This window comes from Ranitomeya imitator, chromosome 1 (assembly GCF_032444005.1).
Source record: "Ranitomeya imitator isolate aRanImi1 chromosome 1, aRanImi1.pri, whole genome shotgun sequence".
Classification (NCBI taxonomy): Eukaryota; Metazoa; Chordata; class Amphibia; order Anura; family Dendrobatidae; genus Ranitomeya; species Ranitomeya imitator.
The window spans coordinates 649,281,753-649,298,792 of record NC_091282.1 but is presented as its reverse complement, the minus strand read 5'-3'; the positions used below and the strand labels follow the sequence as shown (position 1 = coordinate 649,298,792).

General features: G+C 45.5%; 1 protein-coding gene across 2 annotated transcripts in view; it reads right to left on the bottom strand.

The window, feature by feature from the left end:
- Positions 1-16,199, bottom strand: part of LOC138658000 (uncharacterized) — a 47,278-nt gene extending 31,079 nt beyond the window's left edge. For both annotated transcript variants that reach the window (XM_069745582.1, XM_069745583.1), the window contains exon 1: positions 16,083-16,199. In XM_069745582.1, the coding sequence (XP_069601683.1) occupies positions 16,083-16,125 (43 nt within the window). In that variant the 5' untranslated portion in view covers positions 16,126-16,199. The remainder of the gene's footprint in view (positions 1-16,082) is intronic.
- Between the last annotated feature and the right edge of the window lie 841 nt (positions 16,200-17,040).

Sequence of the window (17,040 nt, the reverse complement as noted above, 5' to 3'; positions counted from 1 at the left end):
ATCTATCTATCTATCTATCTATCTATCATCTATCTTTCATATCTATCTATCTATCTATTTATTTTTCTATACATGTTTGCTTACATGTTCCCATTACAAGCAGCATAATAAAATGAGCACATGCTAATGCATAATTTACACACAATTACACATTACACACACATATACATAGTACAAACGTACACACAAGCAACTATAAAATACACACATACACATAACACATACATATGCATTTTTGTGATGCACTTGTTAGGAGTCTGCCAACCAGACAATTTTTTTTAGTCATTCATAGTTATAGCAGCCATTCTTCTTAATTTTTTTGAAAGATTTCACTATTTGACATTTTGTCTTTGTGCTTGACAATCTTTTTTTTTGTTGTTGCCATTTAGGCAAAAACATATGTATACATTACATTGTTTTTTTTAAATGGATTTAATGAAGAAGAAACAGCAATCAACATTTTTAATGACACATACTGATCATCACCATAAATAATTAGTTTTCTGTATTGTACAGGTTTTAGGATTAATGTTGATACCAAATACATTCATAGTATTTATTGATCATTTTCTGAAAGTGTGATTAACCCCTTCCCGACCTTTGACGCATACGCTGCGTCATGAAAGTCGGTGCCATTCCGACCCATGACGCAGCATATGCGTCATGGAAAGATCGCCTCCCTGCAGATCGGGTGAAAGGGTTAACTCCCATTTCACCCGATCTGAAGGGACAGGGGGAGTGGTAGTTTAGCCCAGGGGGGGTGGCTTCACCCCCTCGTGGCTACGATCGCTCTGATTGGCTGTTGAAAGAAGTGAAACTGCCAATCAGAGCGATTTGTAATATTTCACCTAAAAAAATGGTGAAATATTACAATCCAGCCATGGCCGATGCTGCAATATCATCGGCCATGGCTGGACACACTAATGTGCACCCACCCCACCCCACTGATCGCCCCCCCAGCCCCCCGATCTGTCCGGTACACTGTACCGGCTCCCCGCCGTCCTGTGCTCCGCTCCCCCCGTGCTCCAATCACACCCCCCGTGCTCCAATCAAACCCCCCCGCACTCCGATCCCCCCCCCCCGCACAGCGATCCCCCCCCCGCACAGCGATCCCCCCCCTGCACAGCGATTCCCCCCCCATGCTCCGATCCACCCGCCCGCACAGCGATCCCCCACTCCGTGCTCCAATCCACCCCCCCGTGTTCCGATCCACCCCCCCGTGCTCCGACGCCCCCCCCGTGCCCTGATCTCCCCCCCCTATACTTACCTGGACTCCCGGGGACCGTCCGTCTTCTTTCCTGGGCGCCGCCATCTTCCAAAATGGCGGGCGCATGTGCAGTGCGCCCGCCGAATCTGCCGGCCGGCAGATTCGTTCCAGAGTGAATTTTGATCACTGAGATAGGTTATATCTCAGTGATCAAAATAAAAAAAAAAAGTAAATGACCCCCCCCCCCCCCTTTGTCACCCCCATAGGTAGGGACAATAAAAAAAATTTTTTTTTTTTCCACTAAGGTTGGGGTTAGGGGTAGGGTTAGGGTTAGGGTATGTGCACACGTATTCTGGTCCTCTGCGGATTTTTCCGCTGCGGATTTGATAAATCCACAGTGCTAAACCGCTGCGGATTTATGGCGGATTTACCATGTTTTTTCTGCGCATTTCAATGCGGTTTTACAACAGCGATTTTCTATTTGAGCAGTTGTAAAACCGCTGCGGAATCCGCAGAAAGAAGTGACATGCTGCGGAATGTAAACCGCTGCGTTTCCGTGCAGTTTTTCTGCAGCATGTGTACAGCGATTTTTGTTTTCCATAGGTTTGCATTGAACTGTAAACTCATGGGAAACTGCTGCGGATCCGCAGCGTTTCCCGCAGCGTGTGCACATACCTTTAGAATTAGGCTATGTGCACACGGTGCGGATTGGCCGCTGCGGATTCGCAGCAGTGTTCCATCAGGTTTACAGTACCATGTAAACATATGGAAAACCAAATCCGCTGTGCCCATGGTGCGGAAAATACCGCGCGGGAACGCTGCGTTGTATTTTCCGCAGCATGTCAATTCTTTGTGCGGATTCCGCAGCGTTTTACACCTGTTCCTCAATAGGAATCCGCAGGTGAAATCCGGACAAAAAACACTGGAAATCCGCGGTAAATCCGCAGGTAAAACGCAGTGCCTTTTACCCACGGATTTTTCAAAGATGGTGCTGAAAAATCTCATACGAATCCGCAACGTTGGCACATAGCCTTAGGGCTAGGGTTGGGTTGGAATTAGGGTTGTGGTTAGGGTTAGGGGTGTGTTGGGGTTACGGGTGTGTTGGGGTTAGGGTTGTGATTAGGGTTACGGCTACAGTTGGGATAAGGGTTAGGGGTGTGTTGGAGTTAGAATTGAGGGGCTTCCACTGTTTAGGCACATCAGGGGGTCTCCAAACGCAACATGGCGCCACCATTGATTCCAGCCAATCTTGTATTCAAAAAGTCAAATGGTGCTCCCTCACTTCCGAGCCCCGACGTGCACCCAAACAGTGGTTTACCCCCACATATGGGGTACCAGCATACTCAGGACAAACTGCGCAACAATTACTGGGGTCCAATTTCTCCTGTTACCCTTGTGAAAATAAAGAAATGCTTGCTAAAACATCATTTTTGAGGAAAGAAAAATGATTTTATATTTTCACGGCTCTGCGTTGTAAACGTCTGTGAAGCACTTGGGGGTTCAAAGTGCTCACCACATATCTAGATAAGTTCCTTGGGGGGTCTAGTTTCTAAAATGGGGTCACTTGTGGGGGATTTCTACTGTTTAGGCACACCAGGGGCTCTGCAAACGCAACGTGACGCCCGCAGAGCATTCCATCAAAGTCTGCATTTCAAAACGTCACTACTTCAATTCCGAGCCCCGGCATCAGGGCCGCCATCAGGGCATTACAGCCGTGACTGGCGTAAGGGGCCCGGTGAGCAGAGGGGGCCCGCATCGGGCCCCCTCTTACCTGCTCACCGGGCCCCTACTGGCAGCCGCAGGCTGAACCGGGCCCTTAGCGGCGGCCGGCGCTGCAGCTGTACGCTATTGACATGCGGGCCCGCGCCCGCACGTCAATAGTTGCCAGCCGCAGCGTGCAGGTCACCGGCGTCTGACGTCATTGTCAGTCGCCGGCGAGTGCACAGTGCAGCTGCGTGGAGAGATCAGGAGCGCGGTAGGTAAGTAGAACTTTTTTTTTTTCTATTAAGAGCGGAGAGCGGAGAGCGGCGATTGGGGGGGGGGGAGGTTTGGGCAGAAGGCAGCTGGACACAGAGGGGGCAGAAGGCAGCTGGACACAGGGGGGCAGAAGGCAGCTGGACACAGAGGGGGCAGAAGGCAGCTGGACACAGGGGGGCAGAAGGCAGCTGGACACAGAGGGGGCAGAAGGCAGCTGGACACGGGGGCAGTAAAGCTGGACACAGAGGGGGCAGAAGGCAGCTGGACACAGGGGGGCAGTAAAGCTGGACACAGAGGGGGCAGAAGGCAGCTGGACACAGGGGGGCAGAAGGCAGCTGGACACAGAGGGGGCAGAAGGCAGCTGGACACAGGGGGGCAGAAGGCAGCTGGACACAGAGGGGGCAGAAGGCAGCTGGACACAGAGGGGGCAGAAGGCAGCTGGACACAGAGGGGGCAGAAGGCAGCTGGACACAGAGGGGGCAGAAGGCAGCTGGACACAGGGGGGCAGAAGGCAGCTGGACACAGGGGGGCAGAAGGCAGCTGGACACAGAGGGGGCAGAAGGCAGCTGGACACAGGGGGGCAGAAGGCAGCTGGACACAGAGGGGGCAGAAGGCAGCTGGACACAGGGGGGCAGAAGGCAGCTGGACACAGAGGGGGCAGAAGGCAGCTGGACACAGGGGGGCAGAAGGCAGCTGGACACAGAGGGGGCAGAAGGCAGCTGGACACGGGGGCAGTAAAGCTGGACACAGAGGGGGCAGAAGGCAGCTGGACACGGGGGCAGTAAAGCTGGACACAGAGGGGGCAGAAGGCAGCTGGACACGGGGGCAGAAGGCAGCTGGACACAGGGGGGCAGTAAAGCTGGACACAGAGGGGGCAGAAGGCAGCTGGACACAGGGGGGCAGAAGGCAGCTGGACACAGAGGGGGCAGAAGGCAGCTGGACACAGGGGGGCAGAAGGCAGCTGGACACAGAGGGGGCAGAAGGCAGCTGGACACAGAGGGGGCAGAAGGCAGCTGGACACAGAGGGGGCGGAAGGCAGCTGGACACAGGGGGGCAGAAGGCAGCTGGACACAGGGGGGCAGAAGGCAGCTGGACACAGAGGGGGCAGAAGGCAGCTGGACACAGGGGGGCAGAAGGCAGCTGGACACAGAGGGGGCAGAAGGCAGCTGGACACAGGGGGGCAGAAGGCAGCTGGACACGGGGGGCAGAAGGCTGGACACAGGGGGGCAGTAAAGCTGGACACAGGGGGGGCAGAAGGCTGGACACAGAGGGGGCAGTAAAGCTGGACACAGGGGGCAGTAAATCTGGACACAGAGGGGGCAGTAAATCTGGACACAGAGGGGGCAGTAAATCTGGACACAGAGGGGGCAGTAAATCTGGACACAGAGGGGGCAGTAAATCTGGACACAGAGGGGGCAGTAAATCTGGACACAGAGGGGGCAGTAAATCTGGACACAGAGGGGGCAGTAAATCTGGACACAGAGGGGGCAGTAAATCTGGACACAGAGGGGGCAGTAAATCTGGACGGGGGGGGGGCAGAAAGCTGGACACGGGGGGGGGCAGAAAGCTGGACACGGGGGGGCAGAAAGCTGGACCGGGGGGTGCGGGGCAGAAGGCTGGACACAGAGGGGGCAGTAAAGCTGGACACAGGGGGCAGTAAATCTGGACACAGAGGGGGCAGTAAATCTGGACACAGAGGGGGCAGTAAATCTGGACACAGAGGGGGCAGTAAATCTGGACACAGAGGGGGCAGTAAATCTGGACACAGAGGGGGCAGTAAATCTGGACACAGAGGGGGCAGTAAATCTGGACACAGAGGGGGCAGTAAATCTGGACACAGAGGGGGCAGTAAATCTGGACACAGAGGGGGCAGTAAATCTGGACACAGAGGGGGCAGTAAATCTGGACACAGAGGGGGCAGTAAATCTGGACACAGAGGGGGCAGTAAATCTGGACACAGAGGGGGCAGTAAATCTGGACACAGAGGGGGCAGTAAATCTGGACACAGAGGGGGCAGTAAATCTGGACACAGAGGGGGCAGTAAATCTGGACACGGGGGGGGGCAGAAAGCTGGACACGGGGGGCGGGGCAGAAAGCTGGACACGGGGGGGCAGAAAGCTGGACACGGGGGGGCAGAAAGCTGGACACATGGGGGGCAGAAAGCTGGACACATGGGGGCAGAAAGCTGGACACGGGGCAGAGTGCTGGACAGAGATGAGGCAGAGTGCTGGACAGAGATGGGGCAGAGTGCTGGACAGAGATGGGGCAGAGTGCTGGACAGAGATGGGGCAGAGTGCTGGACAGAGATGGGGCAGAGTGCTGGGCAGAGATGGGGCAGAGTGCTGGGCAGAGATGGGGCAGAGTGCTGGACAGAGATGGGGCAGAGTGCTGGACAGAGATGGGGCAGAGTGCTGGACAGAGATGGGGCAGAGTGCTGGACAGAGATGGGGCAGAGTGCTGGACAGAGATGGGGCAGAGTGCTGGACAGAGATGGGGCAGAGTGCTGGACAGAGATGGGGCAGAGTGCTGGACAGAGATGGGGCAGAGTGCTGGACAGAGATGGTGCAGGATTGGAAACAGATGGGGCAGGATGGATACGATGGAGACAGATGGGGCAGGATGGGGAGATCATATGGGGTAGAATGGATACTCATGAGGGCAGGATGAGAGAACATATGGCTGGAGCCTGAAATGAGACACACGGTGGCCAGGATGGCGAATATTACCATAGGGGCTAATTAAGGGATATTATTATTGCAGTGATGTATTTATTTTATTTTTTGAGTATACTGTTTTAAATGGGGGGGCGGTCCTGTTACTGTGTAGAGTGATACTATGTTGCCTTCTTCATGTGGTGTAATGTAGAAGTTGGGAAAATTAAGTAATGTGTTCTACAAGCGGAACTCGAGATAACTGTTTTATTTCCTGCAGAGACGAGTCCTGGCTGGATAAAGTGATGGCGGTCTGTGCTGGATGAAAGATGAAGGACTTCACCTAGAGACGTCACTGGTGAGTCAGTGTTACCTATACACTTACACTATACACTGTATACTATATACAGAGGTCCTGTGTACAATGTCACCAGTGATCACTGTATTATCTATACAATATATACAGAGCTCCTGTGTGTAATGTCACCAGTGATCACTGTATTACCTGTACACAGACACTGCTTACTAATTACAGATCTCCTGTGCATAATGGCACTGATGGTGATAGTATTGTGGGTTTTTTTTGTATTACTGATCAGTATTGTAGTATTCAGTCATTGTTGGTAATATGTGGTCTGGTCATGATGTGGAGGTAATATGTGGTCTGGTCATGGTGTAGCGGTATTTGTTCCTTGTATTTTATATTATTCGATCACTGTGGTGGTAATATGTCATCTGGTCATAGTGCTGTGGTATTTGTTCCTTGTATGTAGTATTATAGGTCATTTTAAAAATTGAAAAATAAATAAAAATATACCTAAATTGTATTGCATATTTTAACAAATATTTAGTAGGTTACAGTAGAGTAGGGCCCGGCCAAAAGTGTCTACCTTGTTGTGGTGGCGGCTTAAAAAATCTTTTGGCCAAAACAAAAGCTGCCGGCTATATGTGTGATCTGGTGATGGGAACTGTCAATGTGTGATAGGTGAGAAGTGGAGATTTTCCAAGAGAGAGTGGTGGGACTGTGGACAGTTCGTGGGGTGGAGCCTGCAGGCGGGGCTGGGGTGGAGCCTGCGCGGAGTTTCAAGGGGGCCCCGAAAATTTTGCCAGTATGGGGCCCCAAAATTTCTAGTGGCAGCCCTGCCCGGCATGTGCCCAAACAGTAGTTTACCCCCACATATGGGGTATCACCGTACTCAGGAGAAACTGGACAACAAATATTGAGGTCAAATTTCTCCTGTTACCCTTGGGAAAATTAAAAAATTCTGGGCTAAATAATTATTTTTGAGGAAAGAAAACGTATTTATTATTTTCACGGCTCTGCATTATAAACTTCTGTGAAGCACTTGGGGGTTCAAAGTGCTCACCACACATCTAGATAAGTTCCTTTCGGGGTCTAGTTTCCAAAATGGGGTCACTTGTGGGGGGTTTCTACTGTTAAGCCACATCAGGGGCTCTGCAAACGCAACGTGACGCCCACAGAGCATTCCATCAAAGTCTGCATTTCAAAATGTCACTACTTCACTTCCGAGCCCCGGCATGTGCCCAAACAGTGGTTTACCCCCACATATGGGGTATCAGCGTACTCAGGAGAAACTGGACAACAACTTTTGGGGTCAAATTTCTCCTGTTATCCTTTGTAAAATAAAAAATTGCAGGCTAAAAGATCATTTTTGAGAAAATAATTTTTTTTTTATTTTCATGGCTCTGCATTATAAACTTCTGTGAAGCACTTGGGGGTTCAAAGTCCTCACCACACATCTAGATTAGTTCCTTTGGGGGTCTAGTTTCCAAAATGGGGTCATTTCTGGGGGATCTCCAATGTTTAGGCACACAGGGGCTCTCCAAACGTGACATGGGGTCCGCTAATGATTGGAGCTAATTTTCCATTTAAAAAGCCAAATGGCGTGCCATCCCTTCCGAGCCCTGCCGTGCGCCCAAACAGTGGTTTACCCCCACATATGGGGTATCAGCGTACTCAGGACAAACTGGACAACAATATTTGGGGTCCAATTTCTCCTATTATCCTTGGCAAAATAGGAAATTCTAGGCTAAAAAATCATTTTTGAGGAAAGAAAAATTATTTTTTATTTTCATGGCTCTGCGTTATAAACTTCTGTGAAGCACCTGGGGGTTTAAAGTGCTCAATATGCATCTAGATAAGTTCCTTGGGGAGTCTAGTTTCCAAAATGGGGTCACTTGTGGGGGAGCTCCAATGCATAGGCACACAGGGGCTCTCCAAACGCGACATGGTGTCCACTAACAATTGGAGCTAATTTTCCATTCAAAAAGTCAAATGGCGCGCCTTCCCTTCCGAGCCCTGCCGTGTGCCCAAACAGTGGTTTACCCCCACATATGAGGTATCGGCATACTCGGGAGAAATTGCCCAACATATTTTATGATCCATTTTATCCTACTGCCCATGTGAAAATGAAAAAATTGAGGCGAAAAGAATTTTTTTGTAAAAAAAAAGTACTTTTTCATTTTTACAGATCAATTTGTGAAGCACCTGAGGGTTTAAAGTGCTCACTAGGCATCTAAATAAGTTCCTTGGGGGGTCTAGTTTCCAAAATGGGGTCACTTGTGGGGGAGCTCCAATTTTTAGGCACACGGGGGCTCTCCAAACGTGACATGGTGTCCGCTAAAGAGTGGAGCCAATTTTTGATTCAAAAAGTCAAATGGCGCTCCTTCCCTTCCAAGCCCTGCCGTGCGCCCAAACAGTGGTTTACCCCCACATATGAGGTATCAGCGTACTCAGGACAAATTGGACAACAACTTTCGTGGTTCAGTTTCTCCTTTTACCATTGGGAAAATAAAAAAAATTGTTGCTAAAAGATAATTTTTGTGACTAAAAAGTTAAATGTTCATTTTTTTCTTCCATGTTGCTTCTGCTGCTGTGAAGCACCTGAAGGGTTAATAAACTTTTTGAATGTGGTTTTGAGTACCTTGAGGGGTGCAGTTTTTAGAATGGTGTCACTTTTGGGTATTTTCAGCCATATAGACCCCTCAAACTGACTTCAAATGTGAGGTGGTCCCTAAAAAAATGGTTTTGTAAATTTCGTTGTAAAAATGACAAATCGCTGGTCAAATTTTAACCCTTATAACTTCCTAACAAAAAAAATTTTGTTTCCAAAATTGTGCTGATGTAAAGTAAACATGTGGGAAATGTTATTTATTAACTATTTTGTGTCACATCTCTCTGGTTTAACAGAATAAAAATTCAAAATGTGAAAATTGTGAAATTTTCAAAATTTTCGCCAAATTTCCGTTTTTATCACAAATAAACGCAGAATTTATTGACCTAAATTTACCACTAACAGGAAGCCCAATATGTCACGAAAAAATAATCTCAGAACCGCTAGGATCCGTTGAAGCATTCCTGAGTTATTACCTCATAAAGGGACACTGGTCAGAATTGCAAAAAACGGCAAGGTCTTTAAGGTCAAAATAGGCTGGGTCATGAAGGGGTTAACAGAATTATTTTTCATTATTTTTGTAATAATTTTGTTGGAAATAAATCTCGTCTTTTTTTTTCTTACAACATTCAGTACATGTATACAGAAATGCACTGGAACATGGAGATGTACCAGCACAATATGCCTGTAAATACAATTCAGCTTTTCAGGCAGAGAAAGTCCTCCTATATCTGGCAGTGCAGCCTATGGCTAGTTGGTGAAGCAAGAGGTTGTGAACGTGAATCTGTGGACTAGCCACATATCAAGAATAAAAATAAGTATAGATGGTGGCGCAAAATGTTAGAAAAAGGAGGGGAAAGGCTATCAATCCTTGCTGCAATACCAAACCAACCCCCACACTAGGTTGGTGGGAAATAAATAATACAATAAAATGATGCACCTAAGTGCAAACAGGTGTGCGCTTGATAATAGCCTCTAAAATATCAATAACCCCAATAGAAAATGAAAATAGGACGTAATTTCTCTATATGTATACCACAATGGTAGTAATAGACATCCGTAGTGAATAGGTGGAATTACAACATCGATGTTCCTACCTTCAAACGAAGGACTGTAATGAATAAGGAGTCCGTGAGGAGTAAAATCCTTCTCGTGCTGCCGCTGTATTTACAGGAGGTTCCAGGTGCAGAGCGCCGTAATAAAGTCCACATAGGTGGCTACCCCGGCCGGTAGCAGCCACCTAAAACGAGCCTTCGGGTTGGAGCGGGGTCCCGGAACAACAGACGCCGCGCAGTGCAAGAGCGGTGAGTCTAGGTAAACCGAAGGACCTGTGTGACGTGCGCAGTCACGTGACCGATCCCGGAGCCCGAGAGTGAGTACGGAACGATGTGAGGGTCAATCTACCAACGCGTTTCAGAGACTGCTGTCTCCTTCTTCAGGGTTAACCCTTACCCCGTACTCTTCCTCTTTAGATAGTTTCTCCTACCCTCTGGGGTGATGGTATGGCAGCTAGATGGTATAACTTCCCACAGGTGAAGTAAATGTACCAGGGTGCGAACTGCTGGGGGCGAAACATCCAAATCCCGCGCGGAGCAGAGGTAAAGCTGCAAGAGAGCAGAGCACAGGCAAAGTCACAAGGAAACAGAGCAGGCAGAGCAGCAAGAGTGTGGAGCATAAGCAAACAGAGCAGACACAAGGAAAGACACAGCAGGGAAAGAAGCCCCAGACAAAGAGACAGGGAGCCAGAGATAGGACAAAGTTCAGGCAAGGTAATAGAACAAGACAAGGTGCAAGAACAAGTATACAGGGACCAGGATATTCTGCCTCCTGGAGGGCGGACAAACAAGATCAAGGCAAGGCTAGAACAAGGATACAGGGACCAGGATATTCTGCCTCCTGGAGGGCGGACAAACAAGATCAAGGCAAGGCAAGGAGAAAAGCCTCCAGAGAAGGCAAACCACAGAGCAAGGTCTGGCAGCTCAGAAGCAAGACACTAAATGAGTTTAGACATGCACAGGCCTTTGTGTGACAGGCACAGGCCTGTGCATGTCTAAACTCATTTAGTGTCTTGCTTCTGAGCTGCCAGACCTTGCTCTGTGGTTTGCCTTCTCTGGAGGCTTTTCTCCTTGCCTTGCCTTGATCTTGTTTGTCCGCTCTCCAGGAGGCAGAATATCCTGGTCCCTGTATCTTTGTTCTAGCCTTGCCTTGATCTTGTTTGTCCGCCCTCCAGGAGGCAGAATATCCTGGTCCCTGTATACTTGTTCTTGCACCTTGTCTTGTTCTATTACCTTGCCTGAACTTTGTCCTATCTCTGGCTCCCTGTCTCTTTGTCTGGGGCTTCTTTCCCTGCTGTGTCTTTCCTTGTGTCTGCTCTGTTTGCTTATGCTCCACACTCTTGCTGCTCTGCCTGCTCTGTTTCCTTGTGACTTTGCCTGTGCTCTGCTCTCTTGCAGCTTTACCTCTGCTCCGCGCGGGATTTGGATGTTTCGCCCCCAGCAGTTCGCACCCTGGTACATTTACTTCACCTGTGGGAAGTTATACCATCTAGCTGCCATACCATCACCCCAGAGGGTAGGAGAAACTATATAAAGAGGAAGAGTACGGGGTAAGGGTTAACCCTGAAGAAGGAGACAGCAGTCTCTGAAACGCGTTGGTAGATTGACCCTCACATCGTTCCGTACTCACTCTCGGGCTCCGGGATCGGTCACGTGACTGCGCACGTCACCCAGGTCCTTTGGTTTACCTAGACTCACCGCTCCTGCACTGCGCGGCGTCTGTTGTTCCGGGACCCCGCTCCAACCCGAATGCTCGTTTTAGGTGGCTGCTACCGGCCGGGGTAGCCACCTATGTGGACTTTATTACGGCGCTCTGCACCTGGAACCTCCTGTAAATACAGCGGCAGCACGAGAAGGATTTTACTCCTCACGGACTCCTTATTCATTACAGTCCTTCGTTTGAAGGTAGGAACATCGATGTTGTAATTCCACCTATTCACTACGGATGTCTATTACTACCATTGTGGTATACATATAGAGAAATTACGTCCTATTTTCATTTTCTATTGGGGTTATTGATATTTTAGAGGCTATTATCAAGCGCACACCTGTTTGCACTTAGGTGCATCATTTTATTGTATTACATATCAAGAATAGCAAATAACTGTAAATGAGAGCGTAGAGAGACACACAGGGGCTCCTGCCCCCAAAACCCTGAATTGAAAAATAAGAATATATATGAGGATAAAGTGGAATGATCAGAGTCCGAGCAACCTGCAGCATTACTGGGCCCACTTGACCTAGTGTAGGAAAGCTGACTGCATATGTGGAATTTCCACCCCTGTTTACTTTCCTAAACGCTCTATTTACTGTGTTATCATATAGATCTAACAGTACCTTTCTATTTGTCTATCTATCTAAATAATAAAAGAGAAAAAAGCTGTTCACCGACGAAACGTTGCTACACCATGTGGTCTAATAAAGTCCACTTTTTTCATCACTTATTGGGGTGCTGCCTCCTTTTTTTTTATTATTTATACAAATGGATATTTGCTCGGAGGACCCTGCACCCTGAATTTATCTATAGGGTGCGGTTCAATTTTTTCTTCTATTATCTATCTATCTATCTATCTATCTATCTATCTATCTATCTATCTATCTATCTATCTATCTACCTATCTATTATCTATTATCTATCCATTATTATCTATCCATCTATTATCTATCTATCTACCTACCTATATATCTATATCTATTATCTATCTATTATATGTTATCTAAATATTATATATCTATTATCTATCATCTATTATCTATCTATCTATCTATTACATATCTATTATCTATCTATTTATCTATCAATCATCTATATATCTATTTTTTATCTGGCTATTATCTATCTATATATCTATCTATCTATCTATATGTCCATCTATCTATTACACTGGTCTACAAAAAAAAAAATTCTGGCATGGACTTTAACCCCTTACCGGCATCGGACGTACTATACCGTCCGATGCCGGCTCCCCTGCTTTGATGCAGGGCTCCGCGGTGAGCCCGCATCAAAGCCGGGACATGTCAGCTGTTTTGAACAGCTGACATGTGCCCGTAATAGGCGCGGGCAGAATCGCGATCTGCCCGCACCTATTAACTAGTTAAATGCCGCTGTCAAACGCAGACAGCTGCATTTAACTACCGCTTCCGGCCGGGCGGCCGGAAATGACGTCATCGCCGACCCCGTCACATGATCGGGGGTCGGCGATGCTTGTATATTGTAACCATAGAGGTCCATGAGACCTCTATGGTTACTGATGACCGGTGGCTGTGAGCGCCACCCTGTGGTCGGCGCTCACAGCACACCTCCATTTCTGCTACATAGCAGCGATCAGCAGATCGCTGCTATGTAGCAGAGTCGATCGCGTTGTGCCTGCTTCTAGCCTCCCATGGAGGCTATTGAAGCATGGCAAAAGTTAAAAAAAAAGTTTAAAAAAATGTGAAAAAAATAAAAAAAAACATAAAAGTTTAAATCACCCCCCTTTCGCCCCAATGAAAATAAATCAATAAAAAAATATCAAATCTACGCATATTTGGTATCGCCGCGCTCAGAATCGCCCAATCTATCAAATAAAAAAAGTATTAACCTGATCGCTAAACAGCGTAGCGGGGAAAAAATTTGAAACGCCAGAATTACGTTTTTTTGGTCGCCGTGACATTGCATTAAAATGCAATAACAGGCGATCAAAAGAACGTATCTGCACCAAAATGCTATCATTAAAAACGTCATCTCGGCACGAAAAAAATAAGCCCTCAACCTACCCCAGATCATGAAAAATGGAGACGCTACGAGTATCGGAAAATGGCGCAATTTTTTTTTTTTTTTTTTAGCAAAGTTTGGAATTTTTTTTCACCACTTAGATAAAAAATAACCTAGTCATGTTATGTGTCTATGAACTTGTACTGACCTGGAGAATCATAATGGCAGGTCAGTTTTAGCATTTAGTGAACCTAGCAAAAAAGCTAAACAAAAAACAAGTGTGGGATTGCACTTTTTTTGCAATTTCACCGCACTTGGAATTTTTTTCCCGTTTTCTAGTACACGACATGCTAAAACCAATGATGTCTTTCAAAAATACAACTCGTCCCGCAAAAAATAAGCCCTCACATGGCCAAATTGACGGAAAAATAAAAAAGTTATGGCTCTGGGAAGGAGGGGAGCGAAAAACGAACACGGAAAAACGAAAAATCCCCTGGTCATGAAGGGGTTAAGAACAGTTTTAGACTAATTTGAGGGTGCTGAAATCAAATCTGATCTTATAATTTCTCTATCACATCACGTTTTTGCGCTATAGGTATATAGCCCATTTTCATGAATTCCATGATAAATATAAGTAGTGTATGAAAAGTGCCGGTTTATACGGTTCACTAAGGTAAATTTAGTTTTCATTTAGTCTCCCAATAAATGTGAGAATATCTTTGTTTTCTTTGAACATGCATAATTCCCATTTGTTATGACAACACCCTTGTTTTCTGTGCTACTGGGACAGTAGAGCTACAGCAGAGCATTGGGTGAAAACTGAATGGCCTCAGCGACAGAGTTTGGCATCTGGCGATAAGAATGTCCATGATCCTCTAGTGGATAGGAAGGACATTGTCTTTCCTCCCTTACACATACAACTTGGATTGATGAAGCAGTTCGTCAAAGCTCTCAATCACAGTGGAGAATGCTTTAACTATATATGTTCAACTTTTCCTGGTCTTAGTGAAGAGAAGAAAAAGGCTGGAATATTTGATGGACCTCAAATAAGAACACTTATGAGAGACCCAAATTTCATCACATCAATGAATGAGACAGAAGAAAGAGCTTGGAATGCATTTTGTAATGTGGTGCAGAATTTTCTAGGGAATAAGAAAGCAGACAACTATGAAGAGATTGTGGAAGAGCTACTAATGAGTCTGTGGAATCTGGGATGTAGAATGAGGATCAAGATTCACTATTTACACAGCCATTTGGACTTTTTTCCAGAGAACCTTGGGGATGTGAGCGAGGAACAAGGGGAGCGTTTTCATCAGGACCTTAAAACAATGGAAGAACGGTATCAAGGCCGGTGGGACTCACATATGATGGCTGACTATTGCTGGAGCTTGATGAGAGACAACCCAGAAGCCGTACATCACAGATCAGCCAAGAAAAGAAAGTTCAAATAACTGCCATTAGTCATTCATCTGTGTGCCATATATGTGTTTTTATATGTTGTAGTTTAATTCTGTAAGTATATTTGATTTGCTGTACATAGACTTGTAATCTTTGTTATTCCTTGATTAAAAATATACAAAATGTAGTACCGAAAATCATGTGTTTTTATCATAAAACATTAGGAGTAATTTTCATCACAAATTGAAAATATCTCAAAATCCTGATGTGATTGCCAAAAACGGAGTTCATATTCGTAATCAGCAGCCAAAATTGACTTAAAATATGTTTTAAAACCTTTTGCCAGAAAAATTGCGTTGACCAGTGCTATCATCTATTATCTATCTATTATCTATCTATCCATTATTATCTATCCATCTATTATCTATCTATTATATGTTATCTAAATATTATATATCTATTATCTATCATCTATTATCTATCTATTTATCTATCAATCAATCATCTATTGATCTATCTATTTATTATCTATCTATCTATCTATCTAGGCTTGAAAAAGGATTTTGTATCCAAAACGTCGCCACGCCGTTCAGGCAATAAAGTCCACTTTTTTTCTATTTTGTTCTGTGCTGCTTTTCTTTTTTTGTTACTATCATTGGAGACTTTTGGACTGCTGGTTGGAAGAGCTCTGCATAAAGTTGAGGTATTTTTGGATGCTGTTCCTTTTTTTTTCTTTTTTATCTATCTATCTATCTATCTATCTATCTATCTATCTATCTATCTATCTATCTATCTATCTATCTATCTATCTATTATCTATCTATCTATCTATCTATCTATCTACCTGTATATCTATTTATTATCTATCTATTTATCTATTATAAATCTATTATCTATCTTTATTTCTTATATATATATATATATATACATATATATATATATATATATATATATATATATATATATACGTATTTATTATTTTTTATCTTTTTACCCTTTTCAATATTATTCTATCCCACACTCTCATATCTATATTTTTATTCATCGAGACAATAGATATACTTTTGCTATACCAGTTTTTACACATCTTCAACGTGAGCAGAGCAAGAAAACCCTTGTAGCAGTCATCATCACAATATGGCTGGACAATTCGATGTAAAATAATTAGATTAATTTATGACTTACCCAGAATAAAAGTAGAAAACGCAAAAACAATCCAGAAGTTCATGTTTCCTAATACAGTAGCAGCAGGTTTATAATAAGAAGAGCGCTCACTGACTTCCTGTCCTCTCAACAGGAGGAAAGTCAAAGTGTTACAGAGACGACAGCAGTGATAAATAATGCTGGTACACAGTGAGGGGACAGTCAGCGGTAATGCACAGTGACATTTGCTTTTTTGCAGTTGTTTTGTGTGATGATGTCTGAATTATGTGCCCATTAGTGATGAGCGAGAGATATCTCAAGCACGCTCGGGTGTCCTCCGAGTATTTTTTAGTGCTCGGAGATTTGGTTTTCTTGCCGCAGCTGAATGATTTACATCTGTTAGCCAGCATAAGTACATGTGGGGATTCCCTAGCAACCAGGCAACCCCCACATGTACTTATGCTGGCTCACAGATGTAAATCATTCAGCTGCGGCAAGAAAAACTAAATCTCCGAGCACTAAAAAATACTCGGAGGACCCCCGAGCATGCTCGAGAAATCTCGAGTAACAAGTATATTCGCTCATCACTAGTGACCATGTGATAGTTATATACTATATACACTAGTGTGTGTGTGTGTGAATGGACCTGATAAACTAAGCAAGGGAGGCTCCAAAATATATTTTTCACCAAGTAATAAACTTTGCTGTGAGAGGGGGCTCGTAGCTAAGGCAATTTCCTGAATTACTGATGATTATTGCACTACACATCAAGAACATGGAAATAGACCCCCAAAGCCATTTAAAGGTCTTCTATCTACAATACTTACACACAGCTGCCTAAAGATGGGATTTGTTTTAAAGAGGACACATCAAAACATTAAAAGGGGCCAGATTTTGCTTCATCTATTCACACTGCTCGCTTGAGTGTCACTTTCTTTTAAAATCGTCTACGTGGTTCAGGAGATATGAGCATTTTTTTAGTATGGGGGCATTGCTCACA